Source organism: Habropoda laboriosa, unplaced genomic scaffold (assembly GCF_001263275.1).
Source record: "Habropoda laboriosa isolate 0110345459 unplaced genomic scaffold, ASM126327v1 scaffold380, whole genome shotgun sequence".
Lineage (NCBI taxonomy): Eukaryota > Metazoa > Arthropoda > Insecta > Hymenoptera > Apidae > Habropoda > Habropoda laboriosa.
Genome location: NW_017100498.1, coordinates 56,212 through 67,660, shown reverse-complemented (window position 1 = coordinate 67,660; position 11,449 = coordinate 56,212). Strand labels below are relative to the sequence as shown.

The 11,449-nt window shown below is 41.5% G+C and overlaps 1 protein-coding gene across 1 annotated transcript; it reads right to left on the bottom strand.

Annotated features, from left to right (window-relative positions):
* Positions 1-5,107: 5,107 nt before the first annotated feature.
* Positions 5,108-6,109, bottom strand: LOC108576115 (RNA-directed DNA polymerase from mobile element jockey-like). The gene has a single exon (XM_017939045.1). It carries the CDS (start codon positions 6,107-6,109, stop codon positions 5,108-5,110), a length of 1,002 nt encoding a protein of 333 aa, XP_017794534.1.
* Between the last annotated feature and the right edge of the window lie 5,340 nt (positions 6,110-11,449).

The following is an 11,449-nucleotide window of genomic DNA, read 5'->3' as shown; positions in this document are numbered from 1 at the left end:
GGTTATTTTTTAAAAATAATATATAAAAACGGTAAAAAGTTATTTTAGAATACACTCGTGTTACAAAGTACGCGTGAGGTCAGACTGTTCACTCCCACGGAGCAACAAAGAAACACTGAAACACGCAGCGCAAAAGCGCTTTTGCGCCGCGTAGCAGTCAAACGGTTAACTGTATAACTGTTTGCAAGGTGAGAAATGCATTGCTTAATAAATGGTAGTTTGGTCTTACAATGAAGATCTGAAGTGGAGTGATCACGCGGGAGGTTGAAGATGATCTTAAGAGGCTTGTTCTGTAGACTCTGAAGACTCTGGATGTGAGCGCGCGCGGCAGCTGACAAAATCTGGGCGCCGTAGAGCATTATTGGGCGGATACAGGCCGAAAAAATTAAAATTTTTAAATCTATTGGGAGTTTAGATGATGGGGAGGTCAGGACTCTTGCTGCACCTATTGCAGCAAAAGCTTTTTTATGCCTATCCGCGATGGCATAGTAATTAAGTTTAGAATCGATGGTAACTCCAAGGTAAGTGATATTGGTAGACCAAGGGATGCAATTGTTACTTAAGTATAGGGGAGGGATTCGAGTTTGGATGCCTCGCTTTCTTGTAAACAAAATGGCCTGTGTTTTACCGCAACTCAGGGACAGTTTCCAGTCCGCGAAAAACTTGAGTAGGAGGATGAGGTGATTCTGCAACTTAACCACTAAATTTTTGTGGCATCGGCGTACAGGGCGAGAGAGGTGCTCGGCGAAACAGGGAGATCATTAATATAAATCAGGAAGAGCAGAGGGCCTTGAGGAACTCCAGATTTAATATGCAATAGAGGAGATTTGTCTTGGCCGAGTTGAACATAGAAAGTACGATTGGTTAGATACCAGTGAATGAGTTTAATAATACAAGGATGAAAGTTCAATTTAATTAATTTGTAGATAAGACCGTTATGCCAAACCGAGTCGAAGGCTTTCTGGAAGTCCAGGAGAACCATAGCCGCGAATCGGTTTGTGTTCATGTTATTGGCATGGTGCTGTGCCACCCTGATGAGCTGTTGCACGGTGGAGTGGGATCTCCGAAAACCAAACTGATGGTCAACCAGGATGTTGTTCTTATTAATGTGATCGTTGCCGATAGCGGGCAAGAGCATAGTCAAACAAGTGTTGCATAAATGCATTAGTTGTTGCAAATACAATCCCAAGACACCACAGTACATAATGGGGAATTTACCAAAAAATAGAATTATACAAACACGTCCATTTGAAGCCGTAGGAATCGATTACTGCGGACCCTTTCTTATTAAAGAAAAGAAGTTCAGAAACAAAACCAAATTGAAATGTTACGTCGTAGTTTTTGTTTGCTTCGCGACGAAGGCGATATACATTTAGAATTAGCGACCGATTTAACAACGGAATCGTGTCTAGGAGCGCTCAAACGATTTGTCGCGAGAAGAGGAAAACCGCGTCATGTATACTCGGACAATGGCACTAATTTCGTAGGCGCAAAAAATGAAATTATACAAATTCGTGCACTTCTACTATCCGACGAATATAAAAACAGACTTCGGCAATTCCTAACGCAGGAAAACATTGAGTGGCATTTCTCTCCTCCTCGTTCTCCACATTTCGGCGGTCTTTGGGAGGCTGCAGTTAGATCATTTAAAAAACATTTGCATAAAACAATAGGTGATGCCATGTTCACATACGAGCAATTCTATACGTTAATCGTTGAGATCGAAGCTATACTTAATTCACGTCCCTTGATACCGATATCCTCTGATCCCAACGATTTCCTTGCCCTATCACCCAATCACTTCCTTATAGGAGAGTCGTTGGCGAGCCTACCGGAACACAATTTTGTCGATACTCGAACTAATAAGCTGTCACTCTGGCAACACATTCAGAAAATTAAACAGCATTTCTGGAGAAGGTGGCAGACAGAATATTTACAGGAGCTGCATACTAGGAGTAAATGGCATACTGGAGATGGCACAAACATCAAGGAAGGAACGCTGGTGACAATCAGGGATGATAATTGTCCACCCCTTCAATGGCAACTTGGGCGAGTAGTCGCTCTGCACCCTGGAGAGGATGACGTGGTCCGCGTGGCCACAATTCAAACACCACACGGCACTTATAAGCGTGCTCTGAAAAAGTTGGCACCGTTGCCTATCGAGACGAGACTTAGTTTATTGTACCATAACTCATGTATATTGTAATTATAATTAGAATTAAGAGACATCACACAACACATGCGCTCACACATCACCATTGTATATAACATATTTTCTTTTGTATAGTTATTGTATAATCTTTGTTTTTTGCACGAATTCGCGATGCAACGCTATCAACTTTAATAAAGACGGCGCGTTAGTAAAGGTCGTAAATCTTCACTTCGATGTTTCGACACCGCGTATCGTACAGTGATATCCCTACAATCGTTTCCGGAGGTAAGGAATGATAATTGGGATATGTCTTTGGTTTGTGTCTTGTTCTCGTGAAGTGTGTTTTTGAACTGCCTCCTCGTTCGAGGAATCTCCCGAAAGTAAAACTGAACGAGGTGTGTTAGCGGGGGTGAGACATGTGGATTGGTTGAATTGCATTTTTTCGGGAGTGGCTAGAGAATCGGTCGAGTGAATATGATTGGCTGAATAAATTTTGTGTAAAGTGACCTCCCTCCAGCTAACGGTCACCCTCAGGTAAAGAGAGTACCTTCGAGTGACGTACGCGGAAATTCCACATGCCTCGCCCGCGACCGTAGCAGGCAAGAATCTTTATGATGCACTCTGACTCAGGCAACCCATGTTCGAACAAAGAAACGAAAATTGAAATTCTAAGCCATAAAATAAAGGCGAAAATAATGAAACTAAGAGACTAACGATGTTCAATGGCTTTCAGAAAGTTATTGTTGCTACGGACGGGTCACAGTTTCTTCAATAAGTAAAAGGCAAATTAAGAAATAGAAGGTGGTGTTAAAAACGTGAGGAAGAGATTAGAAACTCTGACCCGCTTTCTGAATAGAGGAAGAGGACAATCGAACAGATTTTATACAGTTTTTTTGCAAGGTCGTTGGCATGACTGTTCTTTTTTTATAGCTGTCGCAGCGACTAGTGATTTCATCAGAAACTGTTTTAACTTTGAGGTCCTTCCGAATGTCGTCATTTCGAACATACCATGGAGCATTGGTTACTGTTCTAAGAATTATAGATTGTAACGACTCAATTTTAGCAACGTGGCTTTTGGCTGCCATGCCCCACATCTCGATGCCATAGGTCCAGATGGGCTTTATAATTGTTTTGTAGATTAAAAGTTTATTGTCAAGACTTAATTTAGATCTTTTGCATGTAAGTCAGCACATGTTTCTCCTCTTGATGCGGATTTGGTCGATTTTAGAACGTATGTATTGTTTCCATGTTAATTTTGAATCCAAGTGTAGTCCCAGGTATTTAACCGATTTGGTTTGTGGTACGGAAGTATTGTTGAGTTTAAGATCCGAAATAGTACCCTTCTTTAAGGTAAAGGTAATGTGCTTGCACTTGTCCGTGTTTACTTTTATTTTCCATCGGTGCAACCATTCTTCTAATTTTGTGATATGTTGCTGTAAGTTATCATACGCTGTCTTTGGGTCATTGTGGGCAGATAGTATAGCTGTGTCGTCTGCGAATGCAAATGTATCAGTTTCAATCATGGTTGGAATATCTGCTGTATATAATGTGTATAAAAATGGGCCCAAGACAATATTTGACGAAAAAGGTTCTTTGCTTTAAGTAGGATTTGATGAGTTTGTAGTAGGCCTTGGGAAATTTTTGATTAATTTTGTGTAGTAGACCTTCGTGCCAGACTTTGTCAAATGCCTTTTCTATATCTAGAAAAAGTGCCGTGCAGTATTGCTTGTGTTCGAGAGCATGTGTAATCTTATTTGTAAGTCTGTGTATCTGTTCTGAGGGGAAGGGTAGGAGAAGACGAAGGTTAATAAAGCCGTACTCTACACACTTTCAAACCTTGTTTTAATTAGACGCGGAATGCGTGAACATTAATTGCTAGCGCAAGTAAAAGCGATGAATACAATGAAATAAAATAACGGTCTGAGGCGAACGATTGAGCAGCACGACGTTCTGCCGATCGTCGTTTTCGACTCCCCGGTTTCCGCCGGTCTTTCGGGTTATATGCCTCCTTAGACAAGGACAGGAGGGAGCAAGCCGCGCTACGGAAAAGCGCGGGAGAGAAAAAGCGCGGGCGGAAAAGCGCGCGTAACAAAAAAAGGCGCCAACTTTCTGGTGAAAGGTGGCTGGTCAGGAAAAACCCTGACCCGTGCGAATCTGGCGAGAATCAGATGCGAGAACTGACCATAGCCAGACTCGCACTGCCTTGGCGGAGGGCATACAGAAATCCTTGGCGTAGCTACAGTTCTATTGTTGCGTGTTTGTTTCTGAATCCAAATTGATGTGACGGTATTATGTTTTGCTCTATACTTATCTTTTTCATTCTTTTTAATATTATTTTTTCCAATATTTTCGATGGTGTGGACAGTAGAGAGATAGGTCTATAGGATGATGGCAAGTGTAGATTTTTATCGGGTTTATGTAGTATGATAATTTGGTGTGGACAGTAGAGAGATAGGTCTATAGGATGATGGCAAGTGTAGATTTTTATCGGGTTTATGTAGCATGATAATTTGTGCTATTTTCCAATTAATGGGAAAGTATTGGGTTCTTAGTATAGCATTAAATATTATAGTTAACATTCTGACAGCTTTAGGTGGAAGTTCTTTGATGATTTTTCCATTAATTAGTTCGAAACCGGGAGTTTTTTTGATTGAGATGTCGGCGATAAGATTTTTAACTTCCTTGACGGTGGTTCTTGGAATTTCTTGATTGTGATGAGTATTTGTCAGGATTGTAAAACTTGTGCTGACGTGATTGTCATTAGGTTGGAAAGTGTTATATAAGTGTTCAGCGAAAACTGTAGCTTTTTCGTGGGCATTTCTTGCCCAGCTACCGTCGGATTTCTTGATGGCATGGGACAGTGTGGTAGGTCTTTTGAATCGTTTGGTGGCTTTCCATAACGAATAGTTCGTATCTTCGTTGGGAGAAAGACTATGGATGTATGAGTGGAATTCATCATTGCAATGCTGCAGTATTAGCTGTTTCACTTCTTTGGTGATTGCGTTTAGTCTTTTTTTGTTGAAAGAACTTTTTTGCTTTTGCCACTTTTTGAATGATGTGCTCTGGATATGAATTAAATTGTCGTTTACATTTTGCTGGTTTAGTAGACATCCATCCTGCCTCTTGAATAAGATTAGTAAAATTAATCACAGCTGATTCTATTTGTTCAGGGGTTTTTAATGGTATATTGCAGTTTATATTGACTTCTAAGTAGTTTTTAAAGTGTGCCCAGTTTGTGGTATTGTTGCATAATGTTGTCATAGCTTGGGTTATAACGGGTTGGTGAATATAATCTAGTAGTATCGGCGAATGATCTGAACTGAGATCAAAGCAGGAGTGTACTTGAAAGTGAGTTTTATTTAACCCTTTGATTATACCGAAGTCTAGTAAGTCAGGTGATTTGTCGTATGCAGCGGGCCAGTAGGTTGATTCATTGGTTGTTAGTGTATCTATGGATGGTGTTCGTATAGTTTGTTCTAGCGTTTTTCCTCTGGGCGAGTTTGTTTTAGAGCCCCATAGAGCGTGCTTGGCGTTATAATCACCACCAGCAATGAATTTGTTTCTCAGACTTTGAAAGAAGTTTGTGAATTGGTGTAAAGAGATTTTCTGCTTTGGGGGGCAGTAAACTGCAGCCAGCGTGAGTTTGTGGTGCGTTGTGTTAATTGTTACTGAGGTAGCTTGTATGTTCATGTGTGCTATTGTATTTTGGAGGAAATGTTTGATGTAATTTTTTATGATTACTGCTGTTCCACCACGAGCCTTACCAGTTGGATGATTAGTGGTGTATACAGGGTGTATATTGTAGAGTGGTATTTTCATATTGTTTTTATCTGTTAGGTGGGTTTCTGCTACAAGCATTATATCGATTTTATTGATACTTAGAAAGGTTTTTAATTCTGGTAACCTTTGGTGTAGCCCGTTCGCGTTCCAGATAGCGATTTTTAATTTATAGTCCATTGTTATTTTGGTTTGTTAGTAAGCACGTTAGTAAGTAGTTCTAACAATAAGTTGATTTGTTTTGATTGTTCTTTTAACAGTTGTGATTGTTCGAATATCATGGTAGAGATGGATTCAGTGTTTTTTGCAGTTTGTAACAATAATTTTTTAATTTCAGATGTTTCTGATATCGATTCGTCATGTATTATAAGAGGTTGCGTTCTGTTCCGTGTTATGTCAGCGTTGGACATTGTCCGTGGGGTCGGGTGACTGTGTGTATTGTTAGTGATACTATTTCGAATATTAGTCTGAGCTGGTGAAGAGGCAGTGTCTATGATTTTTTTAGCTCTAAGTGTAGGGTATAGTTTTTGCTGTAATTGTTTTCTTATTATACAACCTCTGTAGCTGGCTGGGTGATTTCCTTTGCAATTGTGACATTTTACTTCGTCTATTTTGCCGGATGTTGGGCAGTTTGAGGTGAGGTGCATGCCAGCACATTTTACACATGCAGGATTTCTAAAGCAGTAATTCTTTGTATGCCCGTAAGCTTGACAACGTATGCATTGCGGTATATCTCTTTTGATTTTCGGTGGTTCGAATGTAATGATGGTATTAAGGAGTTTGTTAATTTTATACATATATATCCTTATTGTTCTCATTAGGTTCAAATTCAATAAAGAAAAGCGGTAACGGTTGCTTGGTGTCGTGTTTGACTATATTGTTAATCTGTCTTACCTGGTGTCCGAGGTCTTTCAGTTCGCTGATAATGTCATTAGTGTTTGTTTCGGGATGTATACCTCGCAGAACCGCCTTATAGCTTCTGTCTTTCTTCAGCTGATATGTGTAGAAGTTTGCGTTCTTCTCTTTCAGGGCTAGCACAATCCTACTATATATTTCCGTTGTATTTGCTTCGACTTTGACATGATTATCTTTTAATTTTTTTAGTGTATAGTTATTATCTGCTGTTTTTTTAAGAAGTTCGCGTAAGGGTTCAATAATTTGAGCTTCGATATGAATGGGAGGAGGTCTAGGTGTAGCTGCCTTTGGTACAGAAATATCCATGGGCTCTGTCATTTCATCGGTATCCTGCGTTAGTACACTAAATGCATTGGAAAGGGGTATATCGGTTAACACGTTCCCTGCCGGACCGTTTTTTGAAGACTTTCCGTTCAGGCGTCCGAGGTCTTTCAGTTCGCTGAAAATGTCATTAGTGTTTGTTTCGGGATGTATACCTCGCAGAACCGCCTTATAGCTTCTGTCTTTCTTCAGCTGATATGTGTAGAAGTTTGCGTTCTTCTCTTTCAGGGCTAGCACAATCCTACTATATATTTCCGTTGTATTTGCTTCGACTTTGACATGATTATCTTTTAATTGTTTTAGTGTATAGTTATTATCTGCTGTTTTTTTAAGAAGTTCGCGTAAGGGTTCAATAATTTGAGCTTCGATATGAATGGGAGGAGGTCTAGGTGTAGCTGCCTTTGGTACAGAAATATCCATGGGCTCTGTCGTTTCATCGGTATCCTGCGTTAGTACACTAAATGCATTGGAAAGGGGTATATCGGTTAACCATTTGTTCCGCTGTATATCCAGGCTGTCCCCAGCTGTGTTATATGGTATTATTTTACGTTTTTTGTTAGTGTTATTCTCCCGCTCGTCACTCGATTGTTTAGTAATACCCCTTTTATCGTTGTGTTTATCATTTTTGCATACAGTAAATTTACCATTGTCTTTAATAATTTTAAATTGGATTTTGTCAGTTTCTGCCATTTGTCTTGTTGAACTTGCCAGCAGGCAAGTTTAACAGATTACACGCACTCTCGCTCGCACTCCTGGTAAGGCACAATGAGCACACACAAACACACTTAGTAGTTCGCTTGTCGTAAACACGTCCGATTAGGTCGGCAGCTTAAGCGAGACTGATTCAGAACAAATAACGCGAAATGCTTAGTGCCGGCCCAGTGTAACCAGTAGTTCAACTCTAACGTCTAACAATGAAATCACGGCTACTAACATGGCCGTTAAGTTTGGCCGACAAGTTACTTATACTGGATGTTTACCCAGCTCGAGTAGCGACTGAGAGTCGCCATACGGTTAACTTCAACTCTGGACGAGTCCATTTTCGGATTGCCCCCCTGTGGGGCGTGGGCCCCACGTTGCGAAACACTGATCTATACTGACACTTGTAGAATCCAAACTGACTGACACTTGTAGAGAATTTACTGTATCGCGATCACTTTGTCTTCAATGACCATTACAGGGTGCCGACTGAGAGCATCGGCATGCTTCAAACGTTCCCCTGGACGGAGTTCTACTTCGCATGAGTACTCTTCTAATATCAATGCCCAGCGTGCCGCCTTCGGCGTTGGGTCTTTCTTGTGCAACGTTTTTTTGCAGTCCGTGTGGATGCTCCGTCGTAGCGGTAGAATCGCATATCTTCAAACTAGTTCTCGCGAGAAAGTATCTTCTAACGCCCCGAACGCCTGCCTTTGTGGTTCGCCGAAATTGAACACGCACGAGCATTTCACTACGTCCAACAGTGGCCGCGCTATTTTCGCGTAATTTTTTACAAACTTCCGAAAGTATCCTGTCAGGCCCAAGAAACTTTGTATATCCCTCTTTGTTTTCAGTTCCGGGAAACGCTGAACTGCTTTGATCTTCTCCGGTGACGGATTAATGTGTCCATTCTCTATTTCATCGGACGTTAACGTAATTTTTGTTACTATAGTTGTCGTTACACGACTTACTGGTTTATAACTACGAACAAGATCCTGTACCTTAGTTTTGTACGGCTCAATCGCATCGATTTCATCTGGTGCATTTCCGATTATTTTCATTAACTGAGTAACATGATGATCGGGTTCTGTCTCCTCGTGCGTCGCTGCGGAACTGTTTTCGTAATTGTCGGGAGAATGATTGATACACGCTTCGTTCATCGGCAATACTTTTACCGTGACGTTACCGCGCTGTATACATACTTCTACGTTCTTTAAAAATTCATCTCCTAAAATAATTCTCGATCTCGTCGTATTAGTTGGTACGACAAACGCTTCCGTCTTACATGACTGCCCGTATATTTTTATTCGACATTCAACTTTCTCACCGGCGCGGTTACAGCATTACCGAAACCTGTGAAAGTTCTATCGGTTTTATCTAATCGCGGAGAACCGATTTCGGTGTAGACGTCTTGTCTAATTAAATTCACTTCGCTGCCGGTATCCAGTAGTGCGGAGCAGGATATTCCGTTAATTTCTACCGTGATCAATTTATCGCTCGGGCTACCCACCCAATTTACGTTCGCCGTTTTCGTCGCCTCTTTTCGCGCCTGCTGACAGTCTGCCGCGCGATGACCAAATTCGTTACATGCGAAACATTTCTGACCTTTATCTTTATTTGTACAATCTTTCAATTCGTGCTCTTTAGAACCGCATATAAAATAACGTAGTTTCTTATTTGCCTCGCTTCGTGTCATTTTTTTGTCTCGAACCGTGTCTTGTTTAACAAATTTTCCCTTCCGATTCATCGATTCTTTCATTCTATCATATTTTTCGAACGCATTTTTTAATTGAGATAACGTATTTGCTCAGTACAAAATCGCCTTATTCGTTTCCTCGTCGGGTACGCCACTAATTATATACTCGATCAGTGAGACGGTATCGATACTCCCCTGACTTGCGATTTCTTGCATCGCGTACATATCACGTCGCGCACTTTCACTGGGTTGTCGCTTCCGATTTATTAATTGCCTATGAATCGTTGCGCTGTTTATTTTAGTCTTAAATTCTCGCATTAAGCACCTTTTTAATCTTGACCAGGATTTAATGTCTCTTTGAAAGCTAACAAATTGTTTCGCGGATCCCGTAAGTAATCGCTTTGCGTATATCAACTTTTGCAAATTGTCCCAACCTAATAATTGACTGGTGTCCTCGAATTCTTCGATCCATTTCGTTATATCTAATTTATCGTCCCCGTAAAAATGCGAAATGCTTTCCTCTACGTCTCTAATCGTAAATCGATCTCTCGCTCGCATGCGAACAATATCGGACCTAGTATCTGATCGCCGTCGACTCTTTCGCACAATACCTGACCGTTCCTGATCTGCAGCATCCTCGTCATCGGTCCCGCTTTCTATGTCTTCTTCGGACGATTCACTGCTTTCATCTTCTGTTCTATGCGCGATGATTGTCTCGTTCAATTCAGGGTCGCTAGATGCTTCATCCTCGTCTTCCGTGTAGTTTTCGATATGTCGTTTTAATCTGTTTCGTAATTCTTGTTTCTTCCCTCCTGTAGATAATTGCATCTTCTTCAACGTATCTCTTAATTCGACCACTCTCATTTCGTCAATTTTGTTTTGTGGTATTTTTTCTTTTTTGTGCACCTGGCGCGTTTCGTGTTTTTCGTCTATCTTCACTCTTCGATTTTGTTGCCACTTGTTCCTCTTCGTGTTCTTGCCGTTGCACATTTTCTACACCAACATTGACAGCTTTTTCTGTAGCCATTGTCTTAGTCTGAGATCTTCACCACGGTATATACTGCTTAACTGATATTGTCCAACTTCAACAATTCGATTCCGTCACTACCACTGTTTTCCTTTTGACCGATACTTGTCGTTCACCACTTTACAACTGATGACGAATGCTAATTTACACTTCGTCTACAACGTATCGAACGACTTCACGATCTCCACTCAATGATACTCGACGAAACGAACATTGCGAGTTCAACAATTTTACACCTTTACCGTTGTTTCAACCCGTTCCTCATCCGCTGCTCTCGATCCCGGACGAGCCCCCAAATGTAAGATGTGAACAGGGAGAAGGGAGCAACAACGGGTCAACGTTGTAAAGTTTTAATAATAAAATAGAAAAAGAACAAAATAAGTTTTTTCGCTCGTGTCACGCCTCGCCGACACACCGCTCTCCTACCCACACACACACCACGCACACGCTCACACACGTCGTCTTTCGGTAGCCTTTGTCTACCGCTGCGCTAGACCTCCCACATTAATGAACATTATAAATAACAAGGGGCCCAAATGAGACCCTTGTGGAACACCGGAAGACGGGCGGATATTACGAGACAGATTTCTACGGACTTCAACAGTTTGGACACGGTTTCTAACATAGTCGCAAAGCCAGGATAATAAGTTGCTCCGAAATCCAAATTCATAAGGTTTGTGAGCCAATATGCTATGGTCCATGGAATCGAAGGCTTTTTTGAAATCCGTGTATATTACATGGCCACAATCTCGGGCCGCGTGCAATGGGATGTCGAGTCCCCCCTCGACACCCCTGCGGCCCCGGCCGCCGCGCAAAGACTTGGGGCCTGCCCCATCCCCCGTGAGGAGGATGTGGCTTCCCCGCG

What these genes read in the sequence shown, in the direction of transcription:
- LOC108576115 (XM_017939045.1), bottom strand. Translation starts at nt 6,109, where the DNA reads ATGGACTATAAATTAAAAATCGCTATCTGGAACGCGAACGGGCTACAC.